Genomic DNA, 21,544 nt, shown 5'->3' with positions numbered 1-21,544 from the left:
GCCTGATCCATCTCATGACCTGGTTTGACCCAACTTGAGCCTCAGAAATTAGTTTCTGAGAGACTGAGTGTAGATACACATAACTCTAAACCCAAATAACAGTGGCTTAAGAAGTGGGTGTTTTTTTCTCTCCTACCACAAAATTCAGATTTCAGTAGTCAGTGGCTGGTGCAGTAGCCTTAGCTATCATCAGGGACTCCAAGATGGAATTCTCACTCATGTGCTTGCAACATGATTGTTAGAGCTCCAATTCCAATTGGAAAAAGAAAGGGATAAAGGGCAAATGGGATTACCAAAGCCCAGAAAACCTATCCAGGGTATACGTCACATAATCACTCCAATCTGCAAAGGAGGCAGGTAAATGTTTTCAGTTGTGTACATTGCTCCCCTGGGAGAATTGGAGTCCTATTGGTATGACTAGGGGAGAATAAATACTGGACAGACAACAAAGAGTATGTCAGGATCCACCCCTTTGAGCTACCCATTATCCATAAAACCCTTCTTCATATTCATATTCATATCCATATTCATATTCATGCCCACTAACGGTGAGGCTGTCTTTTCTGTCATGTGTAAATGTGATCCCTGTAGTCCAAGGTCTAAAAACCGAAAGTCAAAGAGTCTGCCCCAGCATCCTCCATATGCAATGATAGAAAAGGAGGATAACTGTCTTTAAAACTCTCATAAAGGAGAGAGAATAATGGGAAACCCATAGCATTCATTGATTGATATCAATCCTGGAATACTCTGTGGTCGAACAAGTGTGGGCTCTTGGTCTTGGCCATGCATCATATTCCTGGCCAGTTGCTTCAACCTCTGAGACAATCTTCCTTAAGCATTTTCCTCGTTGTTCTCCCCTCTGGGAAGCTTTCTTCATCCATTATTTCCCAAGCTCCATCTCAGAATGTTGTGTTTTTTTGTTGTTTTTTTGTTTTGTTTTGTTTTTGGAAGGCTGGCTTTTTTTAGAAACTCACAGCCCTTAAACTTACCTCTTAAATGTTCGGGTTTAGAGGTACAGGAATTTGTTTTAAGAGTCATGGGATGCTGCAGGTCAGGTTGGGCTTTCAACGGTAATATTGTTTTCTAAAAACTTAACTGACTTTGTTTCTCATTGGTTCCTGTTGATTCTATGTGCAACCAACCACACAGAACCAAAGATCCTACCTAGACTTAATTTTTAGGGCTGCTGGCCTTTTTGTATTGGCCACTGTGTAATACCTTCACCCATAAAATAAAACTACTGACTTGAGGTAATTTCTAACAATGTTCCATTTGGAAGGTTTAATCCTATCTTTACTAGGAGATCATTTCCTTTGCCTGGCGGGATAGCAGTCTTTCTTTACTGTGGCTGCCATTTTTAAGTTTCTGTTTAAAAATTGTTCATTTTGAAGTATAGAAGCAATTGGCTTTTTTGATCTTGTAAGACTCCAAATTACAGTGATCTCTTTGGACACCCATGGTCATAGCAGCAAGATTCTCAAAAGCCAACAGGTGGAAACAACCCAAGTGTCCACCAGTGGATGGATGGGTAAACAAAATATAGTCTATCCATACAATGGAATATTATTCTGCCTTAAAAAGGAAATTCTGACACAGGCTACAACATGGATGAACTTTGAGGACATTATTCTAACTTAAATAAGCCCGTCACAAAAGGACAAATACTCTATGATTCCAACAATATGAAGTACCTAGAGTAGTCGAATTCGTGGAGACAGAACGTAGAATGGTGGCTGCCAGGAGCTTTGGGGAGAAGAGAATGGGGGGTTATTGTTTGCTGGGTACAGAGTCCCAGGAGAAATGGAATGAAATGAAAAAGTTCTGGAGATGGATGTTGCCGATGGCTACATGATAATGTGAATGTACTTAATGTCACTGAACTGTATGCTTGAAAATTATTAAAATGGTAAATTTTATGTTATGTGTATTTTGCCATAATTTTTATTTATTTTTTTTAAGATTTTATTTATTTACTTGACAGAGAAAGAGACAGCCAGCGAGAGATGGAACACAAGCAGGGGGAGTGGGAGAGGAAGAAGCAGGCTCCCAGTGGAGGAGCCTGATGTGGGGCTCGATCCCAGGACTCTGGGATCACGCCCTGAGCCGAAGGCAGATGCTTAACGACTGAGCCACCCAGGCGCCCCATGCCATAATTTTTAAAACATCATCTTTAATAAATATACAAGCAAAAAAATTGCAATGCTCTCAGCAAACATAGATTATAGACTATAGGCGAATGGTGTATCTCTAAGAAAATCAGTATTTTCATCCATCTCTACTTGCAGACTGTCCTATTCCAGTCCAAATTTATCTCTCTCTCTGAATTTTGCTGCCAGAAGTCTGGATTTTTCTTACCATATTCCCTGGTGCTACAACTTTGGTTGACATGTGGTATGCATTTCCAAGGTACAGCAGGTGACAGTTTTAAATGTGTATTACATAGCTTTTATTCTGTAATATCTGATATATTAATATCTTTTGACCTACTTTCTTCATTCAGTCACTTTCAAATATTAGGTTGTTAATTATAGCATCCCACTCCTGGTACTGTGGTCTGCCTCAGGAGGACCTGATAGAATTGTGAGTACCATTGATCCACTTATGGCGGTTTAAATACAGATATGTTTTTGTCGTCCAATGAACAGTCTACAAGTAGATAACTGATGGTGTTGGTTTGGTGTGTCAAAGTTATTACCTCTCTGATTTGATTAGCCTTTTTCTTATAGTCCAAGATGCTTCTGAGGCCTCAACCACAGCATCTATGTTCTAGGCAGGAAGAATAAAGGAGGAAAAAGAGACAAAAAATGTGTGTTCCAGGTGGATATGCTCCTTTTAAAAGGCATTATCCTTCCCTGATAGTCCAGCTAGGAACTTCTGCTTATATCTTATTGGGGAAAAACTTTATCATTTGGCCAGCCTTATATGAAAAAGTCTAAGAATGTAGCTTTTAACTGAACATAGTGCTGCCCCTTTCCCCAAACATGAGAATTCTGTTAGTAATGCAAAGGCAGAGAATAAGTATTGGAGAACAACTAGCATTCTCTGTATCTCTACTGAAGAAATTCGAGTTCTTTTTTTTAATAATAATTTTTATTGTTATGTTAGTCACCATACAGTACATCCCTAGTTTTTGATGTAAAGTTCCATGATTCATTACTTGCGTATAACACCCAGTGCACCATGCAATACGTGTCCTCCTTAACACCCATCACCGGCCTATCCCAATCCCCCACCTGCCTCCCCTTTGAAGCCTTCAGTTTGTTTCCCAGAGTCCATAGTCTCTCATGCTTCATTCCCCCTTCTGTTTACCCCCCTTCCTTCTTCCCTTTCTTCTCCTACCAATCTTCCTATTTCTTATGTTCCATAAATGAGTGAAACTGTATGATAATTGTCTTTCTCTGCTTGACTTATTTCACTTAACATTATCTCCTCCAGTCCTGTCCATGTTGCTGCAAATGTTGTGAAATCGTTCTTTTTGATGGCTGAATAATATTCCATTGTATATATGGACCACATCTTCTTAATCCAGTCATCTGTTGAAGGGCATCTCGGCTCCTTCCACAATTTAGCTATTGTGGACAATGCTGCTATGAACATTGGGGTGCATATGGCCCTTCTCTTCACTACGTCTGTATCTTTGGGGTAAATACCCAGTAGTGCAATTGCTGGATCATAGGGTAGCTCAATTTTTAACTTTTTAAGGGACCTCCACACTGTTTTCCAGAGTGGCTGTACCAACTTGCATTCCCACCAACAATGTAGGAGGGATCCCCTTTCTCCACATCCTCTCCAACATTTGTTTTTTCCTGCCTTGTCCATTTTTGCCATTCTAACTGGCGTAAGGTGGTATTTCAATGTGGTTTTGATTTGAATTTCCCTGATGGCTAATGATTTTGAACATTTTTTCATGTGTCTGTTAACCATTTGTATGTCTTCTTTGGAAAAATGTCTGTTCATATCTTCTGCCCATTTTTTTTTATTTGATTATTTGTTTCTCATGTATTGAGTTTGAGAAGTTCTTTGTAGATCTTGGATACTAATCTTTTATCTGTAGTGTCATTTGCAAATATCTTCTCCCATTCCGTGGGCTGCCTCTTAGTTTTTTTGACTGTTTCCTTGGCTGTGCAGAAGCTTTTTATCTTGATGAAGTCCCACAAGTTCGTTTTTTCTTTTGTTTCTCTTGCCTTTGGAGATGTGTCATGATAAAAGTTGCTGTGGCCAATGTCAAAGAGGTTGCAGCCTATGTTCTCCTCTAGGATTTTGATGGATTCCTGGTCACATCAGGAATCAAGGTCATCCATTTGGAGTATATCTTTGTGTATGGTGTGAGAGAGTGGCCAAGTTTCATTCTTTGCATGTAGCTGTCCAATTTTTCCAGCACCATTTATTGAAGAGACTGTCTTTTTTCCACTGGATGTTTTTTCCTGCTTTGTCAAAGATCAGTTGCCCAAAGAGCCGAGGGTCCATAGTACTAGAAGTCCTTGCAACAGCAATCAGACAACAAAAAGGGATAAAAGGTATCCAAATCGGCAAAGAAGAAGTCAAACTGTTTCTCTTCGCAGATGACATGATACTGTATATGGAAAACCCAAAAGACTCCACCCCCGAACTACTACAAGTTATAGAGCAATTCAGTAATGTGGTGGGATACAAAATCAATGCTCAGAAATCAGTTGCATTTCTATACACAAACAATGAGACTGAAGAAAGAGAAATTAGGGAATCCATTCCATTTACAATAGCACCAAAAATCATAAGTTATCTTGGAATTAACTTAACCAGAGACGTAAAGGATCTATATTCTAGAAACTACAAATCACTCTTGAAAGACATTGAAGAAGACACAAAAAGATGGAAACTACAAATCACTCTTGAAAGACATTGAAGAAGACACAAAAAGATGGAAAAATATTCCATGCTCATGAATCAGAAGAATAAACATAGTTAAAATGTCTATGCTACCCAGAGCAATCTACACTTTCAGTGTCATCCCGATCAAAATACCAATGACATTTTTCAAAGAACTGGAACAAACAGTCCTTAAATTTGTGTGGAACCAGAAAAGGCCCTGAATCACCAAGGAATTGTTGAAAAGGAAAAACAAAGCTGGGGGCATCATGTTGCTAGATTTCAAGCTGTACTACAAAGCTGTGATCACAAAGACAGCATGGTACTGGCACAAAAACAGACACATAGACCAGTGGAACAGAATAAAGAATCAAGTTCTCTTGACACCACAAGCCAGCATCTCATAGCCAATCTGTTAACTGTCCTATTAGACTGCTTTCACCTTACCTTGGTCATTCTTAGTAGGTAGATCACATTTTTTAGACAATTTTGTTTTTTTATGTATTTTCTTTAAATGTACCTATGCTGTATATATGTAATTGAAAGTTATGTGTGCCATTTAAGTTCCTTAAGGGCACATTATCAGTTAAGGTTCTCCAGAGAAACAGAACCAAGAGAAGAGATAGGCAGATGATGATTATAGATAGATAGTTGATAAGTGATGATGATAGATAGTAGATTGATAGATTGATAAATTGATAGATAATTGATAGACCGTGATGATGATGATGATAGATAGAGATAGATAGATAGATAGATAGATAGATAGATAGATAGAAGATAGATGATAGATAGATAGAGATGATACTAAGAGATTTATTTTAAGGAATTTGCTTATGTGATTACAGTGTATTAGTCCAAAATCTATAGGACAGGCTGGCAACCTAGAAACTCAGGTAAGAGTTGATACTGCAGCATTGAAGCAGAATTTCTTCTTTTTCAGGAAACTTCTGTTTTTCTTTTGAGACCTTAAGTTGATTAGAAGAGCTCCACCGGGGGCGCCTGGGTGGCACAGCGGTTAAGCGTCTGCCTTCTGCTCAGGGAGTGATCCCGGCATTCTGGGATCGAGCCCCATATCAGGCTCCTCCACTGTGAGCCTGATTCTTCCTCTTCCACTCCCCCTGCTTGTGTGCCCTCTCTCACTGGCTGTCTCTATCTCTGTCGAATAAATAAAATCTTAAAGAAAAAAAAAAGAAGAGCTCCACCAATAATATCAACAGTAATCTTTACTTAAAGTCACCTGATTGTAGCTGTCAATAACACTTACAAAATACCTAAATAGCAACACCTAGCTTAGTGTTTGATTAAATAACTGGGTACTACAGCCCAGCCAAATTGACACATAAAACTGACCATCATGGGCAGGTAACATGATATAGAGAAAATGGCACTAAATTTGGGGTCAGATGTTTGAGTTTCAGTCTGGACTCTGATATCTAACCAGTGATGTTCCCTTTGCTCTGGGCCTCATTCCATTATCTAGAAATTTAAGGACATGGACAAGAATATCTCTATGCTCACTTCCAGATGGAATATTTTTAAATATTAAATATTTAAAATATTTAAAATTTTAATTTAAATATTTAATATTAAATATTTTTAAATATTGCCTTACTGTGTACCTTTTTGTATTTCTAGCATCCACAGTCATGCCTTAGTATGATGATGAAGGTGATAAAAACAATGTTGATCAACATTATGGAGTATGAAGGTTCCTCCCCAAATTAAAAGTGTTCCAGCAATTTCACTTCTGGAAATGAAACAGGATATCAAAGAAATATATGCATCTCCATATTTATTGCAGCATTATTCACAATAGCCAAGGTATAGAAACAACCTAAGTATCTACTGATGGATAAATGGATAAAGAAAACATGGTACATTTGTGGGGTGTGTGTGTGTAATGGAATATTATTCAGCCATAAGAAAGAAGGAAATCCTGCTGTTTGTGACAGTATGAATGAAATTAGAGGGCATTATACTAAGTGAAAAAAGCCAGACAGAAATACAGGTACTATATGATCTCACTTATTTTTTTAAAGATTTTATTTATTTATTTGAGATAGAACAAGAGAGAGAGAGAGAGAGCATGCACAAGTGGGGGGAGCAGCAGGCAGAGGGACAAGCAGTTTCCCCACTGAGCAGGGAGCCCGATGCGGGACTCCATCCCAGGACCCTGGAATCATGACCTGAGCTGAAGGCAGAAACTTAACCAACTGATCCACCGCCTATATAATCTATCTTATATGCGGAATTAAAAAAAAAAAAAGGCAAACTCATTGAAACAGAGACTTTAAAAATGGTTGGTTGTCAGGGGCTGGGGTTGGGGAAATAGAAATGAGGAGAGACTGGTAAAAGGGTACAAACTTCCAGATATGAAATGAATAAGGTCTGAGGATCTAATGGGTAACATGGTGACAGCTACAAAAAAAGTTTTTGATGAAGATAAAGGATAAAAAGGAAAATAATGGTCAGATCTGCCCTGAATCATTCAAAGGTAGTTGAAATCTCTAGATTATGGTGTTTATTGTAGCCTGAAGTGAGAAGTTATGTAAACTCTACTTGAACATTAACTGGAGTCCGTGAACCCAAATGTCCAGATCTGATCTAGAAAACCCTTGAATCCTGCAATAGCCATTAGTATGACCGAGTGTTAAGGTCAGGGTTCCACTAGTTTTGTGAGATCTTGTACAAGGTGTTTAATCTCTCTAAGCTTCAGTTTCCTCATATGCCAAATGAGAATGATCATTATTATATCTATTCTATGGAATTATTGCAAGGATTAAAAGAGATAGTTAAAGCTCCTGAAATGTAGCTCTATTTACTAACTGAAAACACTCTTTAGCTTTGCTTGATAAGTATATGAAATCATTCTTAGGACCAAACAGACCTTTAAGATAGGTGAGTTGACATATATGTATTCATTCTACAAACGTTAAATAGGAAAAGGTACCTCAAACACCATTGAGTTTAAGAGTGCTGGACTCTGTTGCTTTTGTATGGATCTCAGGGGAGATCTGAGAAAGTCCATGTTTTACTAAAGAACATTGGGTGTGGCCAAAATGAGTCAAGTGCAAAGGTAGGTCCATAACTTGTTTTCCTCCTCAATATCACCTCATGATGTTTGCAGTTATTCATCTTGCGAACACTTACTGCCAGCCATCATCCAGGCCCTACACAGGGCAGTGGGGCCCCAAAGAGGAAGACATTGTCCATGTCTTCATGGGAAAAGCAGGCTAGAGGGGGAAGCCCTCAATAAACAGGTGAAATATCCTGTCGTTATGATAAAGATAGTCACACCCACTCAACAAGCAGCTGTGCCTACTACAGCTTGGAGAGCAGGGAGTAAAATCATCATCAATAAAATGAAATGCGGAGGCACCTGGATGGCCAGTTGGTTAAGCACTGCCTTCGTCTCAGGTCAGGATCCCAGAGTCCTGGGATTGAGCCCCGCAATGGACTCTCTTCTCAATGGGGAGCCTGTCTCTCCCTCTCCCCCTGCTGCTCCCCCTACTTGTGCTCTCGCTTGCTCTTTCTGTCAAGTAAATAAAATCTTTAAGAAAAAATGAAATGCCATCATGCCTTACAGTCTAGAGGGAAACAGGCATTAAAACATCAAAATGGTTAATCAACGTGAACAATTATGATAAGCAAAGTGCTGCTGGTGATGCATTTAGTACTGCAAGACCATGTCATAGGTGCTCAGGAAAGGTTTCCCTGGGCAAGCAATGATTAGCTGAGACATGAGGTATAAGAATAATGGATGCAGAGTGAGGGAGGAGAGAGTGTTCTAGGAGAGAAGATAGAGTGTACAAAGTTCTGGAGGGAGCACAGAGGAGGACTGAAAAAGTGGCAGTGGGCAGAGCCGTCAGGATGGGCTGGACAAGGAAAAAGGATCCAGATCATTATAGGGCCTTTCAAGCCCCATGAAGCCTTTGGGGCTTGCTCTATGAGCAGCCATTAAAAGTTGTGAAGCAAGAAACTGACATAATCCAATTTTATGTGTGCGTGTATTTGCATGTGTAGAGAAAGGGGAAGATGTAATTTACATAAGATAGAATTCAGAGATCTTAAGTGAAGATATATGCCAGAGTAACCAACCCCTAAAACAAGATTCAGGACATTATGATCACCCTAGCAAGTTCCCCCTTGCCAGTTTCCAGCTCATAATCAGAATTGTTTGTTTACTCAGGCGACAGTATGGAGAATGGGTGAAGGGAGTGGGGGCAAGAATTGATGGGGGCTCTACTTGGTAAGTAGCAATGGGGATGAAGAGAAGAGAAGGAACTCAATAAATATTTAGGAGATAAAGTTGGTAAATCTTGGAGTGTCTGGGAAGGAACAGGGGGAGGAGCAGTCAGGAATGCCCCACAATATTGCCAGCTTGAACAAATGGAGGGACACCTAACAAGCCTGGGGAAGAAGGATCTGGAAGACTTTCCAGAAAAGCTAATGTGCAGGCTGGGTTTTGCAAAATCCATGAGAATTAGCCGGGTGAGGGGAGTGAAAAGTACATTTTAGGAAAGGGGTGGTAAAGGAAAATCTCAAGGAAGATCCTGAGATTGAATAGAAATTTTCACACCTTGATCTAGCTTCCCCTTAAACATACCCCATGACATTTTAGTTATGTGCAACAGTAAAATCTCATTTGGTCTAAGCCCATTTGAGTTTCTGATGTAACAAAGACAGTTGTGATCATAAGGAGAAAATTGAGAGGGATGGGAAAGGAGATGAGATGGGGCTCTGGGTCTGGGGTATCGAGCCCCAGCCCAATGCCACTTGGGAGAGAAGTCAAGGAAGAGCATCAGATTGTCGAGGCACAGTGGCTGGCCTTCAGGATTTACCCCAGAACTACACTCAGGGACAGCTCCCACTGAGTAGGCCTAAGCTTGGGGACTCACCCCTTCAAACCATTGCATCAGGATTCCCCCCAGCAACATGCTCCACAGAAGCCCTGAAACCCCTTGAGTACCTCAAACCTAACAAGTAGGTGAGCTCCCCAGTCATCCTTTTCTGGGAGGAGACAGCACATCAGCACACCCCAAGCTGGGGATAGAAGAGAGTGGACACATCCATTGCACAAATTTGGAAGTCATTTGCTATGGATGGACATTAAAGTCATGCAACTAGAAAAAAAAAATCCCTCAAGAATACATGACCTGTGAACGTTGAGGACATTATGCTGAGTGAAAGAAGCCAGTCACAAGAGGGCAAATCCCCATACGATTCTGCTTATATGAGATAGCTAAAGTAGTCACGCTTATAAAGTCGGCACGTAGAACGGTGGCTGCTGGGGGCTAGAAGGAGAGGAGCATGGAGGGTTGCTCATCCACCGACATAATGTTTCAGTTACACAAGGTGGATAAGTTCTAGAGACCTGCCATACAACAGAATGCCTGTAGTTAACAAGACTATGTTGTGCACTTAAAAATGTATTGAAGGTAGGGGCGCCTGGGTAGCGCAGTCGTTAAGCGTCTGCCTTCAGCTCAGGGCGTGATCCCATCGAGTCCCACATCGGGCTCCTCCGCTGGGAGACTGCTTCTTCCTCTCCCACTCCCCTGCTGTGTTCCCTCTCTTGCTGGCTGTCTCTCTGTCACATAAATAAATAAATCTTTTAAAAAAATGTATTGAGGGTAGATCTTGTGTTAAGTGCTACCATACTCGAATTTTTAAAAAAATTGTGTGGCTTAGAAGGATAAATGGGTAAACATAGAGCAATGGACAGCACCAACATGTAAGGAGCAAATAGAGGGAGAGAAGTTTTCAGAGAAGGCAGAGAGGGGAAGGGTGGAAAGAGAGATCATTCAGGAGAAAGCAGCTTATGGAGGGTGGGGGGGATGGGATAACTGGTTGATAGGCATTAAGGAGGTCACTTGATGTAATGAGCACTGGGTGTTATATGCAATTGATGAATCCCTAAATTCTACCCCTGAAATTAATACTACAGTATATGTTAACTAACTTGAATTTATTTATTTATTTATTTATTTTTAAGATTTTATTTATTTATTCGACAGAGATAGAGACAGCCAGCGAGAGAGGGAACACAAGCAGGGGGAGTGGGAGAGGAAGAAGCAGGCTCATAGCGGAGGAGCCTGATGTGGGGCTCGATCCCAGAACGCCGGGATCACGCCCTGAGCCAAAGGCAGACGCTTAACCGTTGTGCCACCCAGGCGCCCCAACTAACTTGAATTTAAATAAAACCAAAAAAGAAATAAAATACAATGAAATGAAATATGAAATGAAATGAAATGAAATAAATGAAATGAAATGAAATGAAATGAAATGAAATGAAGCCAAGAAGCATCAGCTGAGGATGATGAGGATAGAAAGGGAACCATGATGAAGCAACCACACATTGCAAAGGGACACCCTCCATGACATTAAGCAGAGTGTGAGGTTTGCTAAAAAGAGAATAGGTAAGTTGGCATGAGGAGCCCAAGGACCTCATGGGAAGGAAAGGCACCCACTCCCCATCCTTTTGTCCCTAGTAATTTGCAGGAGTGGAAGTAAGTGACCCTAACCAATTTCTTCCTCATGGCAGGAAAGGTACCAAGAGTCCTGAAGTAATATGTCCATGAGGGTAACAAAGGTGGGCCACGGAACCAGCTTGATGGAGTCATGGGTCTAACATGAATAATGCCTTTGAATGGTTGAAGTGGCGGATGCTGGAAGCTTGGGAGCTCTTACTTTTTCTCCCATGAAGGGAAGAGCTATAACCTGGAAGCTCTCACTTCTGGCCATAAACTCCCTTGCCAGGCCCAAACCAAAAAGGAGGCCTGGGAAGGTACCAGTGGAGGCAGCCCCATGATCAGACAGCTCAGCTACCAACACCAAAAGAAGAGACTTGATCCCTACTCATCTCGGCATGTGGGTGCTTGGGCACCAAGTGAGAAGACACCCCCCACAGAACTGTTTTCTGCACCCTGAAGCGAAGTGAGATGCCGGAAATAGGGAGTCATAGTTGCTACTGGCCAGTGAAGAAGAATGAATCTGAAACCAGATCTTGGTGGGAGAAAAGTCCATGAGGACATGAAGACAGCAACTGGAGGCCAGTGTTTTCATGGAGACAAATCCTTGACCATGAAAGAAAGGAGAGAAGTGGGGCTTGGGTTAAAGGAGATGTAAGATGGGGGACATCAGTGAGTGTTCACAAGAGAGCGTGAAAAAGCTCACCTCCTGTGAAGGAGAGATTGGACATTGTAGGAAAGGAATCAAAGCAGGTGTGAGGGGATGAGACCCAGAGCCCAGATGGGAAAGAGGGGCCAGGAGGAAGAAGCCAGGAAAAAGCCACCTTGAAGCAGGTCGTCATGACCTCACAAAGCTGGCACACTCACCCCCAGGGTTCCAGAAACTCTGAGTCAGTCCTGGCTAGGTCTCCTAGCAACTGGATGCAGGGGCCATGGCACTCTTAACACCCCAGGGAGTAAAAAAAGTCTTCCAATTTCAGGTGAAGAGAAAAGACAGCTTTTAAAAGGAGTTGCTCAGATTGGTGGAATGGTGAGATGTGTGTGTGAGAAGTGGTGCCTCGATGGTACGTCCTCAGACAGACACCTTGGATATGACTCCTTTCCCAACACACCACCTGTGAGTCCCCCAATTGATGTGTGCCAGCTGGAATACCAGGCCAGAGGCTTAGCAGCCTTTGGAGCTTGGAGGTTGTTTTCCCAGCCTACAGGGACAGAGCCTGCCTGGAGCAAAGTAGGAGACGAGCACAAAGACACTACTTTACTCTACTCTGAGGAGGGTCAGGGAGGCCCTTGGGGCTGGTCACCATGAAATGCCACCTCTCACCTCAGAGCCTCAGGGCCCTGTGAGCACTTTGCGCTTGTATGCCCAAATATGTGTGGTTGTGTGTTTGCGGTTGTGGGGTGGGGTGGAGGTGGGTAAGGGGTTGTTGCTTTAATGCAGGGAGGAGGCAGATTTTGTTGATTTCTTAGAACCAATTCTGAGGCAGAAAGGCATGAGCAAGGGGAGGGGGGCTGTGGAGTCATGGGGACCCAACAGCAGGGCCTGGAGCTCTCTGCAAGCACCTTCCAGAGCAGGGCTGTCCACAGAGGGGTGTCACGGCACTGCTATAGAGCCCAGGCAAGAGGACCCCATGTGACTATATGCACAGATCAGCTTCTGACCTGCAGCCATGAGCTGATGGGCAGACACCAGGCAAAGGCTTTCTCGGTGGGATGGGGCATGGGCTTTCACCAGCTGTTCTAGATCTCCCAGCCAGCTGTCCCCTCAGACACCAACCTGGGGATCTGTGAGTGCTGCAGGCAAGGGCTGACTGGGTCAGGTGGTGAGAGAGGAGTCTCTGGGGGATGAGGAAGGGCTCTGGACCTGGCAGCAATTCTGCTGTCAGTTCCCCTACAGGGTTCCCCCAGCCAGAGTTTCCCCTCACCCCAGAGAAGCAACACTCCCATTTTCAGTGGGTCTCCACTTCATGCCACACCTTGTCTTACCCCCTCCTTAAAAGGCACTTGCTTCTCCTATATCTGTTGACATTCTATAAGAACCTTTCTGGAAGGTCCAGACTCTCAGGTGAATTCGGTTCTTAACAGGACTCTGATCAAGCTTCCCCCTGCTGGTCTGCTAAAGTGCTTGAATTTTCACCAAGTCAGACATATTTCTTCCCCTAAAGCATAGCCTCACCAAGCCTCTTTGCAGTCATTTACACTTCAGCATGAATTTCATTATCAGATCAATACCCCTGGGGCAGCTAGTTGAGAATAGACTCAGAGGGAAGTCAAATTTTGTTTTAGGAAAGAGAAAAGAGGGACCATAAGTCAGGGCTTGAAGCCTGCTGGAGGCATATAAACCTGGAAGCTGCAGTGACTAGCATGAGAACTCTCAGAGGAAGGAGCAGTGCTAGAAAGAAAAGCACATTCCTAGAAAAGGGAGGGAAAGCTGTCCAGAAATGAAAGCATAATTCTGCCCAGGCATACCCATGTTCCTGGTCACTCTTTAGGACGATGGGGAGCCCTGTGAAGACCCCAGTAGTGGTTTGCACAGTGAGAATGGCATCTTGATTCCTCAGTCTCACCCTCCATCCCTCATATCATGTCCTGCAGAAACCAAAAGGTAGGGAGCACCTACGGAGACTGCTGAACTGGGAGGAGTTTGATGAAGTGAGAGACTCCCGCCGAAGCATTCTGCTGGATACCCTCTACGAAAGCATCATCTTTGCCGTAGGCAAAGGCTTCCCATGGGTGGAAGTGGCCAAGGTGGTCAAGTTCACAGAAGAGCTGCTCAAGGAAACCAAAGGTATGGGGCATCTGGAGCAGCAGTCAGCGAGGCTTGCTGGGGAATGGGGGGCACAGGACCCGTCTGTGGTCCATAGCCTCAGGAACCCTCTGAGGAGCTGAAAGATTCTTTTCTTTCTCCAACATTTAGCATCTTCACATGCTCGTAAACAAGGTTCCTGTCTAGGTTTCCGGAAAGTGAAACAAACTGAATGTCCTTCCTGGGTCTTTTTACTCATCTCCCTTGCTGAAAATTTTGCACTACTCCGCGCTGTTCACACAGCAGTTAGGGTGTTTGTCTCTTGGTCAGTTATTTGCAATTTAGTATGACTCTCATTATCAGATCAATACCTCTGGGGCAGCTGGCTGAGAGTAGGCTCAGAATGGAGTCAGATTTTATTTTAGGGAAGGGAGTAGGGGCCAAGATTCATAATTTTTTTTTGTTTCATTTTGTTTTTACTTAACATAAACATGTGACTCCTCTGTTTAAAACCCTTCACTGACTCCCCATTGCATTCCTGAAAGACTGCAAATTGTTTCACATATCAGGTTTTAGTTTGCTGTATGTCTTGGAGGAATCCTTTACAGGCATCAGCTTGCTGGCAGAGATGGGGTAAAAGAAGTCAAGTGAGTTTATAGAGGGAACATCTCTCCCACCCCTGCCCTGGCTTCATGAGAAGAGGGAGAGCCTCTTTCCCTGTGACTCCATAGCACACAGATTTATTCATTAAGCAAATATCTGGAACAGCCCCTCTTTGGCCACCATCATAGTAGCACTCAGCCAAGAATCATCAATAAGTGCTAAAACCAGTAGGTGAAAGCTTGTTGAGAAATGGGATATTTACATACTTCCTCCCCACAACATTCTTACTGATCACAAAGGGGAAAAGGATACTTCTATGCAAGGGAGCCCGGCAGACACCTCCTTCATCAAATGATCCAAGTCACCGTCATCACTAAAAGTACACATTGAGAATCATATTCCACCTGGTAGAATGCAAAAGGAGAACCCAGCATCCTTCAGTGATGGTTCTAGCAAAGACTCAGAACCTGATCTAATCACAAGAAAGCATTAACTTAGTGGCACTAAACAATGTCCCTCACCTGTGATCTTCAAAAACATTAAGGTCCTGAGAGCTAAGGTAAGACAGAGGAGCTGTTTTAAACTGAAAGACACTGAGATGTGGCCACTAAACGTGACATGTGGCCTCAGTTTCAGTCCTTTGTGCTATGAAGGATGTATATAAGGGTCAACTGGGAAGACTCGAATGAGGTCTGGAGATTAAGCAATAGTGGTGTGTCAAGGGTTATCTCCCGATTCTGATGGTTGTGGTTATGAATGCCCTGTGTTAGGTAACATACATGAAAGCAATCTGATGATGGGGCATTTTGTGGGCTGCTTATTCTTTAAGTAGTTTGGGAAAAATTACTTTGTAGTATGTTTTTCCAGTTTTATTGATATAATTGACATTTAACATTGTATAAGGTGTGCAACATAATGATGTGATATATGTACATATTGCAAAATGATTACCAAAGTAATTTGAGTTAACATCCATCACCTCACGTGGTTACAATTTTTTTCTTGTGGTGAAAACTTTTAAGATCTATTCTCTTACCAACTTTCAAATATGTGACACAGTTGTGTTAACTACAGTCACCATGCTGATTAACTCCCAGGACTTATTTATCTCATAACTGGAAGTGTGTACTATTTAAACACCTTCATCCATTTTGCCCACCCACCTCTGGCAACCACCAGTCTGTTTCATCTCCATGAGTTGTTTTGTTTTGTTTTTTTTTAATTCCACATATGAGATCATACAGTATTTGTCTTGATACCCTTACGGTTTATCCATGCTGTTGCAAATGGTAGAGTTTCCTTCTTTTTTATGGCTGAGTAATATTTTTACGGCTGAAAAATATCGTATTTTCTTTATCCATTCATCCACTGATGGACCATATGTTGTTTATATGACTTGGCTGCAGTGAATAATGCCGGAGCGAACATGTGGGTAGAGATATCTCTTCAAGATAGTGATTTCACTTCCTTTGCATATATGCCCAGAAGTGGAATCGCTGGATCGTATGGTGGTTCTATTTTTAATTTTTTGAGGAACCTCTACACTGTTTTCCACAGTGGCTCCACCAGTTTGCATTCCCACCAACAGTGCGTGAGGGTTCCCTCTTCTTCACTTCCTCGCCAACTTTAATTTCTTGTCTTTTTGATACTAGCCATTCTTTTTTTTTTAAATTTGGTTCTTTATTTGTTAGTTTTCAAAACTTCCCCATTCTTCTCTGTCTAAACAGTGATTTTGTTCTGCAAAGCAAATTAAATCCTATACATTCTCTCTAAAACCCTATTATCTGCTAATTGCTATTCCTCAACTTATTGCCTTCACCTTTCTTTTTCTACATTTATTTATTTATTTATTTAAAGTTCCATGATTTATTACTTGCGTATAACACCCAGTGCACCATGCAATACGTGCCCTCCTTAATACCCATCACCAGCCTATCCCATCCCCCTCCCCGAAGCCCTCAGTTTGTTTCCCAGAGTCCATAGTCTCTCATGGTTCCTTCCCCCTTCTGTTTAACCCCCTTTCTTCTTCCCTTTCTTCTCCTACCGATCTTCCTACTTCTTATGTTCCATAAATGAGTGAAACCATATGATAAACTCCAAATGGATGAAAGACCTCGATGTGAGACAGGAATCCATCAAAATCCTAGAGGAGAACATAGGCTGCAACCTCTTTGACATCGGCCACAGCAACTTTTTTCATGACACATCTCCAAAGTTAAGAGAAACAAAGGAAAAAATGAACTTGTGGGACTTCATCAAGATAAAAATCTTCTGCACAGCCAAGGAAACAGTCAAAAAAACTAAGAGGCAGCCCACAGAATGGGAGAAGATATCTGCAAATGACACTACAGATAAAAGACTGGTATCCAAGATCTACAAAGAACTTCTCAAATTCAGTACACAAGAAACAAATAAACAAATCAAAAAGTGGGCAGAAGACGTGAACACACACTTTTCCAATGAAGACATACAAAGGGCTAACAGACGCATGATACTAGCCATTCTAACGTGTGTGAGGAGATATCTCATTGGGGTTTTGATTTGCATTTCCGTGGTGATGAGTGATATTGCGCCTGTTTTCATGGACTTATTGGGCATTTTAATATGTTCTCTGGGAAAATACTTATTTTGTCCATGGCCCATTTTGATTAGATTAGTTGGGCGTTTGCTATTGAGTTGTATGAGTGCCTTATATTAACACCTTATGAGGTATGTGCTCTGCAAATATTTTCACTTATTTCATAAGATGCCTTTTCACTTTCTTGATAATTACTTTTGCTGTGCAGAAGCTTTTTACTCTGAGGTAGTCCCACTTGTTTATTTTTGCTTTTGTTTCTTATACTTAAGATGTTATATCCAAAAAATCATGGTCATGACCCATGTCAAGGAGGTTTCCTCCTGTTTTCTTGTAGGAGTTTTATGGCTTCAGTTATGTTATTTTTTTTGGTAGACTATTTCTTAACATAGCTTTGGGCTCACAGTGAAGTAGAGCAGAAGGTACAGAGATTTCCCACAGAAACTCTGTACCACACATGCACAGCCTCCCCCACTATCAACACCCCCCATCAGAGTGGGACATTTGTTACAACTGATGAATCTACCTTGACACATCATTATCACCCGAAGTTCATAGTTTATGTTAGGGTTCATTCTTGGTTTTGTGCATTTTATGGATTTCAATAAATGTATAATGACATGTGTCCACTGTTAAAGTATCACACAGAATAGTTTCACTGTCCTAGCAATCCTCTGTGATCCATCTATTCATTCTTCCTTCTCCACCAACCCCGGCAACCACTGCTTTTTATCATCTCCATACTTCTGCCTTTTCCAGAATGTCATATGGTTAAAATCATACAGTCTTTTCATATTGGCTTCTTTCACTTAGTAGCATACATTTAAGTTTCCTTCATGTCTTTACATAGTTTGATAGTTCATTTATTTTTAGGATTGAATAATATTCCATTGTCTGGATGCACCACAGTTTATGTATCCATTCATCTACCAAAGGACATCTTGGTGGCTTACACATTTGGGCCATTTATTTTTTTTTTATTTTAAAGATTTTATTTATTTATTTGACAGAGAGAGAGACAGCCAGCGAGAGAGGGAACACAAGCAGGGGGAGTGGGAGAGGAAGAAGCAGGCTCCCAGCAGAGGAGCCTGATGTGGGGCTTGATCCCAGAACGCCAGGATCTCGCCCTGAGCCAAAGGCAGACGCTTAATGACTGAGCCACCCAGGCGCCCCCATTTTGGCCATTTAAAGCTGCAACAAATATCTGCGTGCAGGTTTATGTGGACATAAGTTTTCAACTCCTTTGGGTAAATAACAAGAAATGAGATTGTTTGATTGTAAGGTAGGAATATGTTTAGTGTTGTTGGAGACTGCCAAACTGTCTTCCAAAGTAACCACACCATTTTGCATTCCCACCAGCAATGAATGAAAGTTCCTATTGCTCCATATCCTCACTAGCGTTTGGTGGTGTCAGTTTTCTGGATTTTAGCCATTCTAATACCCGTGTAGTGGTAGCTTGCTTTTTCCTGAAGACATAAGGTGCGTATTGCCTTTTCATATGCTTATTTGCCATGCATATATGGATATATATGTGGTGAGGTGTCTTTTTAGGTTTTTACCCATTTTTCAAGCAGGGTGTTTTCTTTTTGTTGAATTTTAAACGTCCTTGATAACAGTCCTTTATCGGGTGTGTCTTTTGCAAATATTTTCTCCCAGTCTGTGGCTTGTCTTCTCATTTTCTTAACAACGTCTTTTGCAGAAATTTTAAATTTTAAAGAAGTCCAAATTACCAGTTTTCCTTTCATGGACCATGTCTTTGTGTTGTATCTAAAAAAGTCATCACCAAAGGCAGGAAAAAACAATTGTTGGAGAGGACGTGGAGAAAGGGGATCCCTCTTACATTGTTGGTGGGAATGCAAATTGGTGCAGCCACTCTGGAAAACAGTGTGGAGGTCCCTTAAAAAGTTAAAAATTGAGCTACCCTATGATCCAGCAATTGCACTACTGGGTATTTACCCCAAAGATACAGACGTAGTGAAGAGAAGGGCCTTATGCACCCCAATGTTCATAGCAGCATTGTCCACAATAGCTAAATTGTGGATGGAGCCAAGATGCCCTTCAACAGATGACTAGATTAAGAAGATGTGGTCCATATATACAATGGAATATTACTCAGCCATCAGAAAGAACAATTTCTCAACATTTGCTGCAACGTGGATGGGACTAAAGGAGATAATGCTAAGCGAAATAAGTCAAGCAGAGAAAGACAATTATCATACGGTTTCACTCATTTATGAAACATAAGAAGTAGGAAGATCGGTAGGAAAAGAAAGGGAAGAAGAAAGGGGGAGTAAACAGAAGAGGGAATGAACCATGAGAGACTATGGACTCTGAGAAACAAACTGAGGACCTCAGAGGGGAGGGGGTTGGGAGAATGGGGTAGACTGGTGATGGGTATTAAGGAGGGCACGTATTGCATGGTACACTGGGTGTTATACGCAAGTAATGAATCATGGAACTTTACATCAAAAACTAGGGATGTACTGTATGGTGACTAACATAATATAATATAATATAATATAATATAATAAATAAATAAATAAATAAATAAATAAATAAATAAATAAAAAAAATAGTCATCACTAAACCCAAGGTCACCTAGGTTTTTTTATATGTTATCTTCTAGAGGTTTAATAGTATTGTATTTTAGGCTTAGACCTATGATCCATTTTGAGTTAATTATTGTAAAGGATGTGAGGTCTGTATCTAGATTCCATTTTTTTCCATGTAGATGTCAAGTTGTTCCAGCACCATTTGTTGAAAAGGTTATCTTGTCTCCAATGTATTGCCTTTGCTCCTCTGTTAAATATCAGTTGCCTGTATTTCTGTGGGTCTGTTCTGGGCCCTCTCTTGTGTCTATCCCATTCATCTATTTGTTGTTTCTTTTGCCAATACCACACTGCCTTGATTACGTTCTCTTTTTGAAACTTTTCTGTATTTTTTTATTCTGAAAATTTTTTAAGTATAATATTTTAACTTATGGCATATTTGAGCTCCTCCTCTGGACTTCTGCCGAAGGTCTCCAAAAGCTGCCAAGCAAATCGGACACACAATGCCCTGTCCCCTGTACGTTATATCCCCATCCCTTACATGCCCAGAGCTCACCCAGCAGTCCAAGCAGCAGTACCTCCATGTCCCTCCCTAATCTCACCACTTTTCACCAGCTCCTTGTCCACCACTTTCTAACCCACCTCCACCTCTTAACCAGCCCACTGCTTTCAAATCTTGTACTGCATCCTCTCACTGAACAGCACGGTGATTTTGTTCAGACACAAATAAAATCCCATCACTCCTGTGTTTCGAGCCATTTCGTGGCTGGCACTGAATCACACATCTTCTGTGAACATGGATCAGCCTCTTTTTATTTCTTGCACTGCTCGTGTGCCCTTCCTTTCACTTCTCTCCTCCAAACCAGTGATCCCAGTCTGTAGGCTTGAGTCAGACATGGCTTTGCTCCTGGGCTGGCTTCAGAGAGCCTCAGGAAACTTCATCCCACCCCAGAACCCACTCAATCCTCACCCCTGGGGCCTTCCTGGCATCCCTCTGGTTCTCCTCCCTGCTGCTCACAGCAATGCACAGGTACCAGAGTTCACCCCCGTTGGCTGAGCCCTGCAGTGGCTCAAAGCCAGAACAAACACTGACGAGCAGGAAGAAGAATGTCAGCCCCAAGCAGGTGGGAACTCGGGCTCTTTCAAGTTTCCATCAGAGCCTTCCACAGGCTGAGTCCACGAAAAACAGTCAATGGTGATGCAGATTAGATCACGCTGGAGCTTTCAGCATTTCTGGTTATCGCATAACTTGCCAGCGCAGACTGGCTCTGCCTTGTGAACTTCTAAAACCTTGCAGTTGGAAGGACACTGGTGATCTGGAAACTTAATTCTCTCTACTGCAGGGAGCCCCCTCAACCAGCCAACAAGTTTCTTCCAGGCTCTGCCGACACCCTCCAAGCAACAGGGTGCTCCCTCCTTTTGAGGCAATTCATTCCTTTGTACAACCACTCCTGTTATTTAGATGTTCCTATCTAGCTACATCTTCCTTCTGCACCTTTCATTCAAATGCTCAAAGTCTGTCCTCTAGAACCAGAATGCAGGCCCTGCAGATATTTCATTAGCTTTATATAATCTGACTACCATGTTTTTACATTTAGACTGGACGTCCACAGTTACTTTTGTCATTCTTAATATGGCATCATTTCCATAGACCCTTTCCCCCTACCTCCCACCACTGTCCTCTTTCTTTCTGCCCTTCTCTGGTCATATTTGTGTTTGTCAATATTGTTCTGAAAATACGCATCCAAATTCA

At 41.9% G+C, this 21,544-nt stretch overlaps 1 protein-coding gene across 1 annotated transcript in view; it reads left to right on the top strand.

Annotated features, from left to right (window-relative positions):
• The first annotated feature begins 12,250 nt into the window (after window positions 1-12,250).
• Window positions 12,251-21,544, top strand: part of CUNH8orf74 (chromosome unknown C8orf74 homolog) — a 36,032-nt gene continuing 26,738 nt past the window's right edge. The window contains exons 1-2 of the mRNA XM_026519074.2: window positions 12,251-12,298; window positions 13,914-14,106. Of these exons, the coding sequence (XP_026374859.2) occupies window positions 12,251-12,298; window positions 13,914-14,106 (241 nt within the window). The remainder of the gene's footprint in view (window positions 12,299-13,913; window positions 14,107-21,544) is intronic.

This window comes from Ursus arctos, unplaced genomic scaffold, assembly GCF_023065955.2.
Source record: "Ursus arctos isolate Adak ecotype North America unplaced genomic scaffold, UrsArc2.0 scaffold_11, whole genome shotgun sequence".
Classification (NCBI taxonomy): Eukaryota; Metazoa; Chordata; class Mammalia; order Carnivora; family Ursidae; genus Ursus; species Ursus arctos.
Note: the sequence above shows the minus strand (reverse complement) of the source record. Positions and strands in the feature narration are given on the sequence as shown.